General features: G+C 52.6%; 1 protein-coding gene across 2 annotated transcripts in view; it reads right to left on the reverse strand.

Annotated features, from left to right (window-relative positions):
• Positions 1–4,512: 4,512 nt before the first annotated feature.
• The window catches only part of VAV2 (vav guanine nucleotide exchange factor 2), a 235,677-nt gene continuing 220,935 nt past the window's right edge, over positions 4,513–19,254 (reverse strand). The window contains exons 22-28 of one of the 2 annotated variants that reach the window (XM_073022082.1): positions 18,977–19,029; positions 17,874–17,990; positions 14,702–14,789; positions 12,803–12,926; positions 11,836–11,922; positions 10,848–11,002; positions 4,513–6,743 (exon numbers count right to left, since the gene is read on the reverse strand). In XM_073022082.1, coding sequence (XP_072878183.1) covers positions 6,696–6,743; positions 10,848–11,002; positions 11,836–11,922; positions 12,803–12,926; positions 14,702–14,789; positions 17,874–17,990; positions 18,977–19,029 — 672 coding nt within the window. In that variant the 3' untranslated portion in view covers positions 4,513–6,695. The remainder of the gene's footprint in view (positions 6,744–10,847; positions 11,003–11,835; positions 11,923–12,802; positions 12,927–14,701; positions 14,790–17,873; positions 17,991–18,976; positions 19,030–19,254) is intronic. The other variant, XM_073022081.1, reaches the window with a different exon arrangement.

The following is a 19,254-nucleotide window of genomic DNA, read 5'->3' on the forward strand; positions in this document are numbered from 1 at the left end:
ATTCACCTGCCTCGGCCTCCCAAAGTGCTGGGATTACAGGCGTGAGCCACCCCGCCAGGCAGCCCCTGAGTCTTTACATGCGGCAGTACCTTACTTGCTGCCTGACAAGTAAGCAACTATTTGAGCATCAAACCCTTGGGTCTCTCTTGCCATGAAGACCTCGTGCGAATCGTTCGTTGCCTTTTAGTGTTGAGTGTTAACTGGGGTAATGTCGAGTGTTACTGGGGTAATGTCTAAAGCAAACCTGATTGTTTTTTTGTGTTTTTTTTCTCTTAGGAGACTTGTCCTTTCTGCTTGGATGCCCAGCAGATTACTTTTTATCTTTGAACTCCAAGGTTAACCATTCTTGGTTCATTTGGCGTGGGGTATGGTGTGCCTTTTTATTCTGTTTCTGTCAACTTTAGAAAATGTTTTAAAACATGTATCCTGCTCCATACTTTGGCTTTGTTCTGCAGACACTCCCAGCTATCCACGTGTGTCAGTCGCCTCTGCACGACGGGGGTTCTCTCAGAGTTTACCTTTATGCAGGGTGTCCAGTGCTGGCTTCTGGCCTCGGGGGATCTGCAACTGTGGCTCCCAATGCCAGGAGAGTGTTGGAAGCAGTCCCAGGCCCAGAGGGGCCAAGACCCTGGAGACTGCCCTGGGGTTAGCTCCCAGTATCTCCTCGGGCTTCTAGTTCTTTCTCTCTGGAATGGGCCCTTCTTTCCAGCTCAGATACGCCTGATGCATGTTTTTTTTTCCAAGGATTTCTGTGTTGGCAGTGGAGGGAGAGAGGCCTCCACGTCAGCTCAGCCTGATACGTCACTAGAAACTGGCTGAGACCTTGTTGGTCTTGTTCAATGTTGAATCTCAGGTAAGGAATCAATAAAAATTGACTGGATAAATGAGAGAATTTAGCACAAAATTCATGTTTTTGCAACACTTAATAGATAAAAGAAAACACTTAGGCTGGGTGTGATGGCTCATACCCATAATCTCAGCTTTTTGGGAGGCCAAGGTGAGAAAATCATTTGAGGCCAGGAGTTCAAGACCAGGCTGGGCAAAGTAGCAAGACCCCATCTCTACAAAAAATAAAAATTAGCTGGGCAGGGTGGCACGTGCCTGTAGTCTCAACTACTTGGGAGGCTGAGGCGGGAGGATTGCTTGAGTCCAGGACTGTGAGGCTGCAGTGAGCTAGGACTGGGCCATTGCACTCCAGCCTGGGTGACAGAGTGAGACCCTATCTCTTAAAAAAAAAAGAAAGAAAAGAAAACAGCCAAAGTGGGTCAAGTAGAAATTGTATGAGTCCTGTAGAAAATTGCAACACATTCAGGGAAAGAGGGGGAGAGGGACAAGCACTGGGAGAGAGAAAAGGAGCAGGAAAAAAACAACAACAATCCAGAGCTTCCTCAATTCTGCCCCCACCCCTCCCCACTCCCCTCATATCAGCTTCTCCAGGCCGTGGCTTTTCCATTTGGTTTCCTCCTGGGCATCAAAAATGCACAGAGCGGGCCCTCGCTAGGACTGTGGAGTGAGTGGAAGTGATTCTTACTGCAAAGCCATCATGGAGAACCTGCTGCAAACGTGACTCTGAGAAGGACTCTGAAGAGGTGAGGTGACACGAGGTCCTGAGGGTGGCCCCTAATCCAAGAGGACGGGGTCCCCAAGGAGAAGAGGAAGAGACCTCTGGGATGAGCGTGCAGAGGCCTCAGGAGGAACCAATGATCTCCCACACCATATCTCCAACTTCCAGCCTCAGAACCGTGAGAAAGGAGATTTCAATTGAGGCAGCCAGGTCTGGGGCCTGAGCCACAGTGCTCACGGCAGCCTAAGCTAACCAGGACAGAGACGGAGCAGGGCGGAGACCGAACAAGGGGAGGAACGGAGCGAGGGGAGGGACAGAACAAGGGGAGGAACGGAGCGAGGGGAGGGACAGAACAAGGGGAGGAAATGGAGCTAGGGGAGGGGTGGAGCGAGGGGAGGGACGGAGGGAGGGCAGAGACCGAGGGAGGGCAGGGACGGAGGGAGGGGAGGGATGTGCTCGCCCAGAGCCCCCATGCGTGGTAGAAGAATACACTCAGTAAACGGGAGCTATTTTATTTTCTCTCAGAATGCAAGGCCCCATCACTTCTCCCTGACTCAGCCTTCTGATCACCAGCCTGGGACGCCCGCTCCACGGTCAGCTGTCCAGGGGCCGCCCTGCACCCACACCTGCCTGCCACCCCCAGGGGGCCAGAAGCAGCAGGGAGGGCTGCGTGAGGAGGGTGGGGCCGGCTCAGGCAAGGGGTCCCTCCTGGGGACTCGGCTGTCATACCAGTGAATGGGGGCAAGGCGAGGACAGATGGGCATGGTCCAGCCTGCACGTCTGGGACAAGAAGGCTCAGCCCAAGGGAGAGGTTCCCGGTGTTGGAAGCTCCTGGAGAAGGGGCCATTTTCACCCTGCCCATCGGGTCTGCCTCCCAGCAGCCTCAGTGGGGGCGAAGGCTGCCCAGGGTCCAGTCTGCAGGAAGGGTGGGAGACCCAGGGACTGGCCTGAGAAGCAGAAAGTCATTGCTTAGGAGCTGGGTGCTGTTCAAACAGAAACGTGGACTCTGGCATCAGACCGAGCTGCGCAGGGGTCACGTGTGGCCTTGGACGAGTCACTTCAGGTATCGCAGCCTCAGTTTCCACCTCTAGAAAATGGGCTGTTTCCTGACCGGGCACTGGCCAGAGCTGTAAGGGGATTTCTGTTCTCTCTCATGGTCCTGTGGCAGGAGCTCCAGCAGCCACTGTGGACCATGAAGCGGCCACAAGGAGGGAAGGGCATGCTGAGGACGGGAGACCAGGGAGGAGGAGCCTCTGAGGACGAGGGATCAGAAAGGAGGAGCCTCTGAGGATAGGGAATCAGGGAGGAGGAGCCTCTGAGGATGGGGGATCAGAAAGGAGGAGCCTCTGAGGACGGGGAATCAGGGAGGAGCCGCCTCTCAGCACGGGGGATCAGGGAGGAGGAGCCTCTGAGGATGGCAGATCAGGGAGGAGGAGCCTCTGAGGACGGGGGATCAGAAAGGAGGAGCCTGAGGACGAGGGATCGGGGAAGAGGAGCCTCTGAGGATGAGGGATCGGGGAAGAGGAGCCTCTGAGGACGAGGGATCGGGGAAGAGGAGCCTCTGAGGATGAGGGATCGGGGAGGGGGAGCCTCTGAGGACGGGAGATAGAGGAGGAGGAGCCTCTGAGGATGGGGGATCAGGGAGGAGGAGCCTCTGAGGACTGGGGATCAGGGAGGAGGAGCCTCTGAGGATGGGGGAATCAGAAAGGAGGAGCCTCTGAGGACGGGGAATCAGGGAGGAGGAGCCTCTGAGGACGAGGGATCGGGAAAGAGGAGCCTCTGAGGATGGGGGATCAGGGAGGAGGAGCTTCTGAGGACGGGATCAGGGAGGAGGAGCCTCTGAGGACGGGGGATCAGAAAGGGGGAGCCTCTGAGGATGGGGGATCAGGAAGGAGGAGCCTCTGAGGACGGGGGATCAGGAAGGAGGAGCCTCTGAGGACGGGGGATCAGGGAGGAGGAGCCTCTGAGGACGAGGGATCAGGAAGGAGGAGCCTCTGAGGACGAGGGATCGGGAAAGAGGAGCCTCTGAGGATGGGGGATCAGGAAGGAGCCTCTGAGGACGGGGAATCAGGAAGGAGGAGCCTCTGAGGATGGGGGATCAGGGAGGAGGAGCATCTGAGGACGGGGAATCAGGAAGGAGGATCCCCCCTGAGGCCGGGGGATCAGGGAGGGGGGAGCCAGGATTCCTGATGACTCAGGGACCAGGGCAAGGCAAAGGAGCCTAGTGCTGCTGCCTCTGGACGGTCCTCCATGAGGGGAAGGAGAAATAAATCTCTCGTTTTCTGTTTTGGTTTTCTCTATCATACACCACAGAATCCACCAAAATGGAGAGGTTTTTTTTTTTACGTTCAGGGTCTTGCTCTGTTGCCCAGGCTGGAGTACAGTGGTGCAATCACAGCTCACTGCAGCTTCGACCTCCTGGGCTCAAGTGATCCTCCCACCTCACCCTCCCGAGAAGCTGGGACCAGAGATGTGCACCACCATGCCCAACTATTTAAAAGAAAAGTGTCGTAGAGACAGTGTCTCGCTATGTTGCCCTGGCTGGTCTCAACTCCCTGGGCTCAAGCCATCTTCCCACCTCAGCTTCCTACCTCAGCCTACCAAAGTGCTAGAATGACAGATGTGTGCCACTTTACTGAGGCTATTTTTATCTTCAATATACGTGTAAAGAAACAGGGGCTCAGGAGGTACCCAAGTGATGCGGCAGGAATTACAGTCCCGTTTGTATGCCCGATGCCACCTGGAGAATTCCAGGGCACCGCATGGGAAACCCGTGGTGCTGTGCCAGCCAGGAGGTGGCCATGGCACCATTACCTCCTTCTCTCTCAGACCCTGCTGAGGTTGGGCCATGTTGAGATCCAAGCAACCCAGTCAGACAGACCCTGCTGGACTTAGGTGGAGGAATCCAGCCATCCCCTCCTCCCCTGGCACGAAAGGCTGACCACTCCTGCAGAAAAGAACTCAGGTTTATTTGCAAGTAAAAACCATGGTCCGAAAAAAACCCATTGGCAAATGTACAGTTTGTGTCCATTTGGGGTTACCGCCAGCTCGGGGGGAGGGGGGCCCAGATCCCTGACCCGCATGCATGGGGCTCCCACATGTTCACAGCTGATCTCAGGCCTCTGCAGTTTAGCCCCCCGCAGAGGACACCCCGTCTCCTGCTGAACACCATCAGACATCCCGGCTGCACCCAGCCCTCCAACCCTCCTGCCTTAGTGCAGTGCAAAAACCAAACCAAACCGAATACAAATCTCAAAACAAACACACACAAAACAAACAAATTCACAAAAAGTCAGGGCTCTAAATTATTTTTTCTCAGTGTCTTTTGTGATCATGACGACTTATTTGTCAACAAACTAAAATATACATCATTTTCTTGCTATTATAAAATCTCTTATTATTCACAGATATATAACGGGAGATTTGGATGAAATAATTACAAACTTTTTTCCCCTTAAAAAACAAACAAGCCAAAAAAACACAACACAACAAAAAACCCCAAAACCAAAAGACAAGACCTTTCTGACGACAGTAAACACAGGGGCTGCCGGCTTCCTCCCCTCCATCCTCGGCGCCTGCTGGACCGTGGGGCGCAAAGTGCTGGGTGTACCCCGACACGCAGGCCCCAGGGTGCTCTCTCCCAGGCCGACTCTTCACTTCCCCTGCCCTGCCTCTACCTCCCCTCATTCCCAAGCCTTTGTCGAGGGCCACTCTCTCGTCCTGCCGCTCCCCATCCCCGTGACTCCTCCCACCTCTTCCCTACGCCCCAGAGGCATACGGCTCAGAGGCCACAAGGCCAAACTCACAAGGAGCCCCCAGGTCCCCAGCGCCACCCACAGCAGGGATCAGCCTCCCCCACACCCAACCTGGGCCGGGCACCTCCCACAGGCTGTGCAGCTGGCCAGAGGGATAAGGGGCTATAGGAAGCCCAGGTCTCAACAGAGGCTTTGGCAAGGAGCTGGGAGGGAGACACTGCTGCCAGGTCCCATGCAACATCAGGGTAGAGAAACCAGGGTCTGGCTAACCCAGCCGGAGGTCAAAGGCCGGGAGTCGTGGCTGGGGGAGGCAATGGGGTAGAGCCACCCCCAAGAGCACTTACTTTGAGTTGCCCAAGGCCCAGTTTGAAGGCTGCAGGGACCCTTGGAAGGAAGCCCTGCCAGGGGCTGGAACCAACCTCTCATGCCAAGGCTGGGCAGACCCTCAGGGACCACCCTGCAGGAGAGCAGAGGGGCCTCCTGGAGAAGGACCTGGCAGGGATCTAGAGAGGGGAAATCCCTGTTTTCTTCCCTGCCCATTTCAGGGTTTTTACAAAAGATGTACTGACCTGGCAGCAGGGCCACGGCCAAGCAGACACCATCCCAGGACTCCAGAAAGGGCCCCTCAGAGAGAGGGCAGGAAACAGTACCACTGACGAGGGAGCAGGGTTGGAATTTCATCATCCCAAAGGCCCCTCCCAAGAGAGGGGCCTGCCCTGTGGGGTCTGGGTGTGCCCCTGGCATGGAGGGGAGTGGGGGAGTCAGGGAGGTCTGGGGAGCCAGAGTGGCTGCAGAGGGCCACTGCAGTGCTCTCCTCCTGCGCCCTAGCACAGTGGGGCAAGTGAGCCCACAGTGAACAGCCTGGCTCTGGTCCCATCTGCCTCCCGAGGCCTGACACCTCCCCCTGGGAGCAGCAGGAAAAGACAGGCAAAGCTGAGTCCAGGGGCTAAGCAGAGGGGCTGGGGGCAGGTCCCCTCTGCTGTCCCTAGCCCTTCCTGGGACAGCATCTGCTGTTCAAACCTAGGCTCCTGACCGCCATCTCGGTTGGATGGGGGCAGGCAATGGGCTTCTGGCCTCAGCTGCTACCCAGAGCCTGGCTTGCAGTGCTGCTGGTGCCCCCTCCTCTGTGCTCTGGGTGGGGCGAGCCCAGGTTTCCTCTATGTACAATAGCACACCCACTGATGGGTCGCCGAGGGCAGGCTGACAGTGAAACGGTTCGAGTTTAGGATTCTCAACACCCTCCCCATCCCTGTGGGCGGTGGAAGACTGGGAGAGGTTGGTATTTCCCCTCTGAGTCACAGAGGAGCTAGAGACAGACTTCAGGGCTGGAGTGACTCTCCCAAGAAAATCTGTGCGTCTTGTCCACGTTCCTGCCGTCACTGGATGCCCTCCTCTTCTACGTACGTTGAAGGAAACCAGCCGATCTGAAAAAGATGGCAGGATCGTGTCTGTGTGTGTGTGTGTGTGTGTGTGTGTAAGCAGGTGTGTGCATGTCTGTGTTGGGGTAGGGGCAAGTAGAGACTCAAGAAGATGGGGGTCCTTCGGAAGTCCAGAGTTCTCAGCAAGGCCTGCAATTCAGAAGGACCTGGTGGAACCATTGCCCAGGAATAAAAGTAACCCAGAAAAACACCACCCTTGGCCAATTTAAGATGTTCTGTCCACCCTCCACCTGCCAGTCAGAAAAAAAATGAATTCTCCTGAGGAAAAGAACATCACCCAGAACAGCTACAGTTTTAAAGAACATCACCCAGAACAGCTACAGTTTTTTTCTTAATACACAAGCTTGGCATTCAGTCGGGACCAAATGACAAAAACCAATAGAAAAAGCAGGCAGTAGAAATTAACCCACAGGTACTGAGGTCATCTGTCAGGGGAGATAAATAACTCTAATTTGTACGTTTAAGAAAATGGATGAAAAGGCAGACAATTTTACCAGAGAACCTAAATCAGAAATCAAATAGAAATCCTAGAACTGAAAAATATAATGAATGAAATGAAGACTCCAATAGCGGGATTTAGACAAAGCAGAAGAGAAGATGCATAAACCGTAAGATAGGTCACTAGAAAGTGACTAGATAGAAAACCAGAGAGAAAAAAGGACAAAAAAACACATAAAATTGTGGGAATAATATGAGGCCATGGTAAAAAGTTCTAACATCCATGTGAATGAAGTCCGACAAGGAGAAAAGAGAGAAAATGGAACAGATACGCTGTCTGCAGATATTATTCTGGCTGAGAAATTTCCAAAAGTGATGGACATCAAGCCACAGGTTCAAAAAAATCTCTGCAAATCCTAAGTACAATAAAGAAAGAAAAAATCACACCTAGCCACATTATAGTAAAACGAACCTAAAACTTCAAAATGAACTTAACATCAACTCAAAACTTCAAATGAACTTCAAAAATGAACTCAAAACAACTCACAGAAAGGAACTAGGTCTCCTTGGAAAAATGACTGATTCCTGGGGGAGAATGAATAAGTACAAGAGAAAAGAAAGTTTTCCTTACAGTAGAATGCCAACTAATATCTATAGATAGTCGAAAAAAATCACTATTTTTTCAGCCATAATAGAAATAATAGGCCGGGCACGGTGGCTCAAGCCTGTAATCCCAGCACTTTGGGAGGCCAAGACAGGCGGATCACGAGGTCAGGAGATCAAGACCATCCTGGCTAACACGGTGAAACCCTGTCTCTACTAAAAAATACAAAAAACTAGCCGGGCGAGGTGGCGGGCACCTGTAGTCCCAGCTACTCAGGAGGCTGAGGCAGGAGAATGGCGTAAACCTGGAAGGAGGAGCTTGTAGTGAGCTGAGATCTGGCCACTGCCCTCCAGCCTGGGCGACAGAGGGAGACTCCGTCTCAAAAAAAAAAAAAAAAAGAAATAATAGAACAGATAAAATTCATCAAGGGAAGATAAAACTAGTACATAAAAGTTTGAAGAGGAACAGGATATTTATCTAACTTCAAAGTATTACCCTACAAATTTCTTGCTAATGACAGGCAACAGTTAACTTCACAGTAGAAGAACATAGCAAATATAATCTTAAACACATGATCAAAGTTAATGTCACAAATAATGAGACAAACTGGTATAATTCATCTCCTAACAGGACACTACGGCACTGAGAAAGTGCCAACATCCCCATTGTGGTGTTCCCAACGTGACCTCAATCTAATCATGAAGAAACATCAAACCCAAACTGAGAGATATACTATAAAAATAGTTGGCTGAAACTCTTCAAAAATGTACAAGTCACGTAAGGCAGAGAAAGGCTGAGGAATATTCTAGATTAAAGAGAGTTAAGGATCACAGCAGTTCATGATCCCGGATTGGATCCAGGACCAGGAGAAAAGAGCTAGAGAAGACATAATTGGGATGACTGGTAAGATTTGAATAGGGACAGTGGCTTAGATAATTGTATTATATCAAAGGGGAATGTCCTTGGTCTTAGGAAATACTTAGGGGTAAAGAAATATGATTTCTGCAATTTACTCTCAAATGAGTTGGAGAGAAATAGACAAACACACAGACACACACACAGTGCAAATGATAAAGCAAACGGGGCAAAACATTCACAATTGGTAAATCTGGGCAGGTTACTCCCACTTTTAAGATGAAATTTTGAAATTTTATGTTTGAAATTTTGTTTCAAAATTATAAGTTACAAACATTTTACAATGTGAATATTTAAAAAGAAAGTGAAATAAGGATGTTTTTAGATTCAACAGAAACTGAGACTTCATTAATAGCAGATAAACTTTAAAAAATATGAAAGAGAGGGGATGTCAGCCAGCAGAGAAATGGTCTTGGGTGGAAATACAAGAATGCAGGAGGAAATGGGGAGCCCCGGGAAAGGTAAACACAGGGTAAATCTAAATGAGCACAACTGCCTAAAACAAAAACAATGTCTTCTAAGGTGTGAATATATATAGAATTAAGATACATGATGACACTTGCACAAAAGTTGGAAGGAAAATGGATACAATCAAAAGTTGCAAGGTCCTTCCTTGCATTGCCTGGGAAATAGTAAAAAAGTACTCATTTAAGGGAATCTCTGGTGTAAGGTTATCACTTAAGAAAAAAAGTGTGTAACTAACAAACCAATGTAGGGCAGGGGAAGTAGAATTAAAACTACATTAATTCAAAAGTAGGCAAGACAGAAGAAAAGAGGAGTAGATGTGACAAATAGAAAATAAAGTTAGATTACTTATTTAAACCCAAATAGCTCAGTAATTACATTAAATATAAATGGACTACATATGCCTACTAAAAGTCCAAGACTGGCAGATCAGACTGGCTTCCCCAACTATTTATGAGAGACCCATTTTAAATATCAGGAAAAAGACAAGTTTAAGTAGTATGAGAGAAAATAATATGCCACACAAAGCACTAATCCCAAGAAAGCTGGTGTCACTACAACAGCAGATAAAGGAGATTACAGCAAGAATAAATGCCAGAGAAAAGATGTTTCATAATGATAACAGGGTCAAATTGACAGCAATTATCCAGTAATACTCAAACTAGTTGTTCTAAAACTTAATGCTGTATAGAAAATACCTGGATCTGGGAAAGGGCCCAGGTACGTGCTTATTATATTACAGCTCCAGACACTTTTAACGCCAGTCACACAAGGACCACTTTGAAAACAAGTGGTCCCAGCCCTCTAGGTGGGTTACCTACGCCTCAGTAGCCTTCACACTTCTGCAAGGCAGTTGGGTAAAAACTGGATCAGACTTGAGGGCCTCCAAGGGGCAGACTGCCTGATAGGTGAAGGCAGAGCGGCTCCTGCCACTGGACAATGGAAGTGTCAGCACTGGCCCTCTGCAGCCCCATGCACTTGCCCTGTGCACCTGCAGCTCAAAGAGGAAGCTGGGCATTTTCTAATTGGTGGCACACGGAGCTCTGGTGCTTGGATGGATACGTACTGAGAGACATGGGCCAAAGCTAGAGGTAGAGATGGGGTGTTGGGATGAAGAGGCCATGGACTTACACAGAATCTTAGGGTGCCCAGGGCACTCTTAAGCCCACCTGGCACTTGGGAAAGTGTGAAGGGATGGAGGTGGGTAGGGACACAGTGTGTCCCTACTGCCTCACCAGGGCATAGATGGGGCCTTAGAGAATGGCAGGAGGAGCCCAGAAAGGACACCGTGTCCTCCTCAGTCCTGTGACCTCCCTTCCTGCAAATAAAGCTTGGGGACTTACAAGTAATTTCAAGAGTGCAGCTGTGAGGGCAGCTCAGAATAAAAATGGAACAGGGTGGAGGGTCCTAGGAGCTTGGATCCAGATCAGATCTCTGTAGCCAATTCCTGGGCTATGAGACCTTGGGTTCGTGGTAAACATCTGGAGCCTCAGTTTCCCCCTGTGAACGCCAGCCTTCTGGGCTGCTGTGAGGATGAAGGAGATTACAGAGGGTGCCTGGGACAGGGCCAGGGGTGTGGACATAGCTGTGGTGCTAGTCTGCCTGAGTCTGACCAGGTGGGGGCTGCAGCGAGGCCAGCCCCGCGCCCTCAGGGTAGGGCCACTCACCCGTCCGTTGGTCTCGCCCTTCCACCAGCCCTGGTCCCCGCCGATGCGGCTGTAGATCCTCACCACATCACCTTCCCGCAGCGAAAGCTCTCTCATGTCTCGGGCAGCAAAGTTGTACCTGGCCACAGCCGTGCCGATGACGCGGGGCGTGAACACTGTTGAGGGAGATGGGCAGCATCACACAGCAGCAGTAGGGGCCCAACCAGGGATCGAGGAGGCCCTTGGGCCAAGCTGGGTCTCTCCCCTGGTGCCCAGAACCTTGCTCTGTACCCAGAGAGGAAGGATGTCAAGCATCCAGGCTCTGGAGGGACACACTGGCCTCCAATCCCAGGACCTCTTGCCCCCTGGGTCTGGGGACACAGCACAACCAAATCCCTGCAATGAGGATGCTCTTAGGGACACAAGCAGGTGCCCAGGCTTTGACCATCATCATTCCAGCGGTCCCCCAATTCCAGAGCCCAAATCCAACCAGCAACCCAGTGGAACCAGCTTGGCCCAGACACAGAATCCTGATAGACAGGTGTCAATGACCATGGCTGAGGGTGAAACACACACGGCTGCTGGGAAGGGACTTTGACTCTGGCAGCTGAAAGCCATGAGGTCAGGGCTGACTAAAACCCCCTCCTCCCTGCACCCAAGTCCCACAGCTCCTCCTCGTGGCCACCTGTTTTCTGTTACCAGAGGCAAAGCTCTTGATGAACAAGGAGGAATGACAGTGGCCGAGGCTGGGGAAGTGGCCATCAGGATGGGCGTGTCCACAGGGGGTGGGTGGTGACAAGGGTGGGACCAAGCCTGACGTGTCCTCAGGTGCCTGCAGCAGCCTCTGCCCAGGCTCCCCAGCCCCTTCCTCCCCGCCACCCTGCGCCAGACTGCGGACAACTGTGGCCACGTCAGGCAGGGCTGTGGGGCCAGCGAGCAGCTCCGTGCTGGGTCTCCCAAGGCAGCTGCCACAGGCCCGGTCCCCCCACGCCCTGGGGAGCAGCGGTACCTGACCAGAAGGGAGCGGAGGGGCCCTGAGAAGCAAAGCTGAGGCCCTGAGGACCGAGAAAAGAAAAGTTGTAGGAAGCACAGGAAGCTGCAAAGAGGCGAGAGAGAACGTGAGGCGGGCAGCAGGGCATCCATGCACAGTCACGGTGGGCACAGCTACAGGCTGGGGGGCATGGGGCAGGGCAGGCCCTTTAGCAGGAAAGGCCCTATAGGGGGCAAAGGAGGCAGGGGGCAGCGTGGGTTGTCAAGCGCCCCCCCCAGGCACAGGCGCCGCTCGGCTACACCTGAGCTACCCTAGAGCCAATCTCTGCACCTGTGTCCTCGAGAGCAAATGGGGACCACCTCCTCGCATGCCCTCGTCTGGCACCCAGCAGGTGCTCATTAAGGCCAGCTGTTCCTTTCCTGTCCAGCTCGGCCTGTGTGGGACCCATGGCCCTTCAGGTCCCTGCGGGCTGGAGGATGTGGGGTGACTCCGGACAGAGTCCTGAGCGGGAAGCCGCATGCTCTGGGCCTGCCCCTGCCCCTGATTCCATGTGGCCTTCCCTGTTCTGGATTGAGGAGTCCAATCTGCAAACAGGCTGCCTCTCACAGAGGAGGCCCAGGAGCTGGGCACAGACAGGGATCTGGGAACGGGTGGGCCTGCCCTTTTCTCTCCCACCAGTGACAGCTCCATGCGCAGGGGTCTCTGCCTGGATCTGGCCCCTCCAACCCCCGCTGGTCTCTGGATGAAGGAGCCAAGACAGAAGAGCAATTCTGAGCAGGTGCAGAGCCCCGCCTGTCACGTGGCCCAGGAGATGCCACACGATAGCATCTGTGACAGCTGGGGGCGCGGGCGGGGGGCTGGGGCTGTGTTCCCAAGGGTGGGACTCCTGGTCTGGGTCTGTGAGGGCAGGATCTGGGCCCTGAGAAATGGGCTAGGGCAGACCCCTCCGAGGAGTGCTGGTGTACTGGCTGGGCTGGGGCGTTACCTGGGGACCGGCTGGAGGCCCTGGAGGCCGAGCGTTCCCGGGACTTGTAGGGGTACTTGAGTGTGGTGTCCAGCTGCTTGAAGCTCTCCTTGAGTGAGTGGCACTGGTAGTACTCCACCAACTCCTGCAGGGCATACACACTCACTGACAGCTGCTGCCACCTCCAGAAGTCCCCCCCAGTGACCTGGCCTCCCTCTCCCACCTCCTGGTTCATGTGGGGGAGACGAGCTTCCTGGACTCCTCAGAACTCCCCACGTCCCCCCCAGCCCGTGGTGGGTGGTCAGTACCTCGAAGGTACCAGCAACTCTCCCAAAAAATTTCTAGAGAAAATAATCTGCAAAAGATGCCAAAAGACGGACCAGCACGGGCGCTGACGGCCAACAGCTTTTACAATGGAAAAACGGAAACTCTGTATCCAGCCCTTGGGGCAAGCTTCTAGAAATAACAGGATCTCTGGCCGGGCGCGGTGGCTCAAGCCTGTAATCCCAGCACTTTGGGAGGCCGAGACGGGCGGATCACGAGGTCAGGAAATCGAGACCATCCTGGCTAACACGGTGAAACTCCGTCTCTACAAAAAATACAAAAAACTAGCCGGGTGAGGTGGCGGGTGCCTGTAGTCCCAGCTACTCGGGAGACTGAGGCAGGAGAATGGCGTGAACCCGGGAGGCGGAGCTTGCAGTGAGCTGAGATCCGGCCACTGTACTCCAGCCCGGGCAACAGAGCACGACTCCATCTCAAAAAAAAAAAAAAAAAAAAAAAGAAATAAATAACAGGATCTCCAAGTGACAGAGAGCCACGCGGCCATCAGTCAGGGAAAGATTCATGGATGGTCAATGTGTGTGGCCTTGAAAAGTCGACTAAAAATCAGCTGGGGTATTGCCAACATTATTATGTATATAATATAAAGCACACCTAAGCTGCGTGTAGAAAGGTCCTGAGGACTCACTGAGGTGAGAACGAACACTGGTTTCCGCTTTTGTTTTTTCTGGAGGTGGGGATGGGATATTATGGATTTTTTTTTTTTTTTTTTTGAGACGGAGTCTCACTCTGTCACCCAGGCTGAAGTGCAGTGGCACGATCTCGGCTCACTGCAACCTCCACCTCCTGGGTTCAAACAATTCTCGTGCCTCAGCTTCCCAAGTAGTGGGGACTACAGGCATGTGCCACCATGCCCGGCTAATGTTTGTATTTTTTGTAGACATGGGGTTTTGCCATGTTGGCCAGGCTGGTCTCGAACTCCTGACCTCAAGTGATTCGCCCACCTCGGCCTCCCTAAGTGCTGGGATTACGGGCACGGGCCACTACGCCCAGCCTGAGATTATGGATTTCTACTTGTCCTTGTGCTTTTCTGTGGCCATACTGGGGAAGCTAAGAGCTTGGGGACTCTAGTCAGGAGTTCTCAATATATACAACGTTTGTAATTAAGAAAAGAAAATGTAGGCATAACTTTAAAATCATTTCAAGAACTATGCCTCTAACTGCATTCCGGCTGGAACGGTGGGTAGGGGTGAGTCAGGGAAGGAGTTGTTTGAAGTCATACATGTATAATGGGGCTACCCAGCCAGGCCCCAGCTGGAAGCCCCACTGGGCGTCAGTTTCTGCTCTCGCAGGAGGATGGCATGAGAGGAATCTGGGGATGCTCGTGGCCTGGGCTGCCCACCCCTACACTGTCCACCAGGGTCAACCACCTTGCCCAGGCTTTGGGGGTCAGAAGTCCCAATTCAGGAGGCTGTGACACAGCTCTAGCTGTCCTGGTGCCTTAAAAACCAGTTCCCTAAATCTTTCCCACACTGGGAAGAATCAATCCTCACAGGAAACATGGCCACTTGCTCAGGGCCGGGAGGAAGCACCTGTTCCCTGTGGCTGGGGATGGGAGCCGGCTGGAGCCGTGTCACTTACCAGGAGGCTGTCGAATTTCTTGGCTTCTGTGATGTGGATCCAGTTGTCCTTCTCCACCACCTTGATGTGCTTCACTTCATCGTTGAACCTGGGCAAACACATGGCCCCAGTGGTCACTGCATGACGGCCACATGGCCCCGGACCCCTCGGCAGCCAGGCTCATTCTGTTTGCTGTAGCAAAGTCCCTCGCCCCCAGCCCCTAGGGCCACTCCCTGTCAGCCCTGTCCTACCCCAGCCCTTCAGGCCACCTGCCTGCCTGCCCTCCTTGCTCACTTGGGGCCCAGAATCCCTGGCTGCTCAGCTCCCCACCTCTCCTGGCCTCCAGCCCTGCTGAGGCCTCCCATCCTGGGCTTCTGCTCATTTGCTTTTCGGCACCAGGAGCCTCTTCTCCTCCCTGTGGAGCAGCTGGGCCCAGCCCTGATATCTCCTGACATCCTTCCCTGCATGTCCACTTGGCCAGCCAGGCCTCGGGTCTGCTTCTCACAGGTGCCAAGCACAAGCCTGTCTGGGCCTCGGCACCAGCTGCTGCCCCTGCCAGATGCTCACCTCCTTCTGTTCTCAAGGCCCCCTTAGGTTCTCAGGCCTCAATTCAAAGGTGACCTTACAGAGCAGCCCCCATACCCCTCCCCTGAATGCCACCCACCCCCTTGCCAGATAGACATCACAAGAGAACTACAGCCCAATGTCCCTAATGACTATAGAGGCAGAAATCCTTAGCAAGCAGTTGACAAACCAAATCTCTCTCCCATACCGTCAGGCGGTGTTTAACCACAGAGACCTGTCCTGAGAGATGCAGGCAGGCGCTTCCGTCACTGTACGAACGCCATGGAGAGCACTTATATAAGCCTGGACGGCAGAGCCTACTGCACACCCCACACCTAGGCTGGACGGCAGAGCCTACTGCACACCCCACACCTAGGCTGGACGGCAGAGCCTACTGCACACCCCACACCTAGGCTGAACGGCAGAGCCTACTGCACACCCCACACCTAGGCTGGACGGCAGAGCCTACTGCACACCCCACACCTAGGCTGGACGGCAGAGCCTACTGCACACCCCACACCTAGGCTGGATGACAGAGTCTATTGCTCCCGGGCTACAGACCTACTGAATACCATAGGTAGTTGTAACATGAGGTCAGCATAGAAAAGGGATGGTAAAAACACAGTAGAAAAGATAAAAAACAGGACAGCCGTATGGGGCGCTTATCATGACTGGAGCTTGCAGGCCTGGAAGTTGCTCTGGGTGAGCTGGAGAGTGGTGAGTGAATGTGAAGCCCTAGGACATTGCTGTGCACCACTGTAGACTTTACCAACGCTGGACACTGAGGCTACACTACATTATTTTTAAAATGTTCTTTCTGGCCGGGCGCAGTGGCTCACGCCTGTAATCCCAGCACTTAGGGAGGCAGAGATGGGTGGATCATGAGGTCAGGAGATTGAGACCATCCTGGCTAACACGGTGAAACCCCATCTTTACTAAAAATACAAAAACTAGCCGGGCATGGTGGCGAGCACCGGTAGTCCCAGCTACACGGAAGGCTGAGGCAGGAGAATGGCGTGAACCCGGGAGGCAGAGCTTGCAGTGAGAGGAGATCGTGCCACTGCACTCCAGCCTGGGCGACAGAGCGAGACTCCGTCTCAAAAAATAAATAAAAATAAATAAATAAATAAATAAATAAATAAATAAAATGTTCTTTCTTCAATCGTAAATTAGCCTTAACTTACTGTCACTCTTTTACTTCATAAACTTTTAAATTTTTGTTAACTTTTTGACTCTTGGGTAATAATACTTAGCTTAAAACACAAACACATTGTACAGCTGTACAAAAATATTTTATTTCTTTGTATCCTTATTCTATAAGCTTTCTTCCGTTTTTTTTCTTTGTTGTTGTTGTTTTTACTCCTATGATAACAATGCCTTCTTCTGGAATGTCTGCTGAGGGACTTGCCTGAGGCTATTTTACAATTAAGTACTTTTTTAATGAGTAGAAGGAGTATGCTCTAAAATAAAAAGTACTGTATAGTGAATCCATAAACCAGTAACACAGTCAGGTATTACAATGATCACATACTATTTATGTGCAGAATTGTTTGTGCTGTGCTTCTATATGACTGGCAGCACCGTAGGTTTGTTCACACCAGCATAACCACACTCACATGAGTAATGGGCTGAGCTCTGATGTTACCAGGCCATGGGAACTTTTCAGTTCCGTTATAATCTTATGGGACCATCGCTACATATGGGGTACCTCACAGACTGGAATGTCATTCTGTGGCCCATGACTGTATTTATCTACATAAACCAGATGCATAGCAAGGACTCCACACCACAACCAAGTGGGACATTCCAGGAATGCAAGGTTGGTTTAACATCTGGAAATCAGCTAATGTAATAAACAGTTATTAAACAAGTGGTGGCCTGGCTGCCTGGTCCTCTGTGAGGCCTACATACAGCACCCATCTTGTTTCTCCCTGGATTTAATGTGTACCATGAGTGTGTGTGACCCACCTCCGGCTCCCAGTCGGCACGGCCCATCTTAGCCTCCTGCAGGCCAGGCATACAGAAGGCTTTCTGAGAATTTTCTTTCAGGTGAGCAATGTCCCACCAGATCAGTGCTTGGTGGGCTCCAGCCCATCAGGGTCTGTCTCTTGGAGAGTTAACTACAGCCCCACAAGGAGGCACTTCCCAGGGAGAGGGTATAGGGCAAGAGAATGCCCAGACTGTGCCAAAGCTGCAAGGCAGCAGTAGTCACAGGAGACACCCTCCTAGGACCCTGGCTGCCTCAGAGCAGTGTGACAGGTCCACTGTCTCAACCTGTGGGGCTGCTGGGAAATCCCTGAGCTCACACAGCATTTCACCCACCCACTTGTACCTGAGCTTATCTTGTTCCTATAACCCAGAAATGTCCAACCTAGCCCACAGGGCAGCCAGAAGTGATGTAAACTTGGACCATCTGTACACACCACACAGGGTTTCAGGCCCTGCCCAGCACACCTGTAGAGACCCCCTGGGTCCTCAGCACCACTTTCATCTCAATAATGTCCTCATTTGGGCAACAGATGACATGTCCACCCCAACCCCACAAGCTCAGGACGTGGAGAGGACAGTGGTCTCCACTTCAGAACGGCACTGGGGGATGGGTCTCCTCGAGCCCAGAGCCACCACTTACTTGATGCTTATTGCAAAGCGCTCAGCCTCAGCAGGCCGCTCCCTGATTAGGTAGGTCCCGCTGGCATGGGACTTGAGCAGGTTGTCCGTCTGCTGCCTCTCCATGTTACCTGCAAACCTACAGGAGGGGGCCAGGAGGAAACGAGAGACGCAGTGAGGACAGTGTCTGAGGGGTGCCCAGCCCTCCGTGCGTGGCAGGCCACATGAAGTACTCTGCAGTCCTCATCTGAGAGCTCATCTCCTAATGAACCCAAGAGAACAGGCTGGGTCCCTATGAGTAGGGCACCACTGTGGGTGTGGTCTGACATCTGACCCTGCCTACGGTGGGATACAGTGAGGCTCAGGACAGATCTTGATAGGGATAAAAGAGAGGGGTGACTGTGGCCGCCAGCCAGTCCCATGGGCTGTCTTCTGCTCTACAGACCCCGAGGGCCTGCCAGAGGAGTACAGAGTATTCAGTAGATCCAATTTCTTTCCTAGACTATATTTTTACTATTTCAAAAGCAGTAAAGGCATAACTGCTTATGTGGATTTTTTTGCTAACACCTTGGAGATTGCCAACATCTATGCCAGTTGAATTTTGAACAGACTTTGAAACGAAGCTCTTCCTGCCACCTGTACGTCTGGTGGGTAATGAAGCCCACCCTGGGAGGACAAGGCGAGCACCCTCCCAGAACCTGCTGCCACGCTGTCAGGGGAGCTGGGACTTCTGTGGTTCCAAACAGCCTCACTGTTCCCACCAAGCAACTGTATTAAGTCAGTAAGTGGATTACACCTGTGACCTTAAATATACCACTTTTACATAGTGCACATAAAATTTTAAAAGGGCTTCATTCCCTGAAATATCTGAGCCAGCTGAGCCGTTTTAGAGAGGGTTAACAGCCGCCCACAGGAGAAGGACTCCCCCAGGCTCCTGGCAAGTTATAGGCCAGGAGGGAGAAGGCATTTGGGAGCCACTGGGCTCAGTGCCCTGGAGACAGCAAGAGGCAGCCTGGGGCCTCCACCCTGCCGGGCCACTCACAGGCACCACCCAGACCCGGCGGGCATGCCCCCATAACAAAGAGGCCACCAGATGCCCACATACGCAGCCCACGATCCACTCACCAGGGGTATGCAGTGTAGTCGATCTCCCGGGACGGCGGCCGGCTGATGGGTGGCTGGTGGCAAAGCACAAGAGTGTTAACGTCCCCCCAGGGCCACCCACAGAGCGGGGCTCAGAGGAGGTCACTGTCGGTGACCTAACCCCCAGGCCTAACATTGGCTACCCTGGATGGGACTGTCTGTGGACTTAGCCCCAGCGCTCCTGGCCTGGGAGGTGCCCAAGGGCAGTGGCCAGGACCACCTCATCTCTGAGTAGATGCCCCACAGGTCTGATGGAACAG

Source organism: Chlorocebus sabaeus, chromosome 12 (genome assembly GCF_047675955.1).
Source record: "Chlorocebus sabaeus isolate Y175 chromosome 12, mChlSab1.0.hap1, whole genome shotgun sequence".
NCBI lineage: Eukaryota > Metazoa > Chordata > Mammalia > Primates > Cercopithecidae > Chlorocebus > Chlorocebus sabaeus.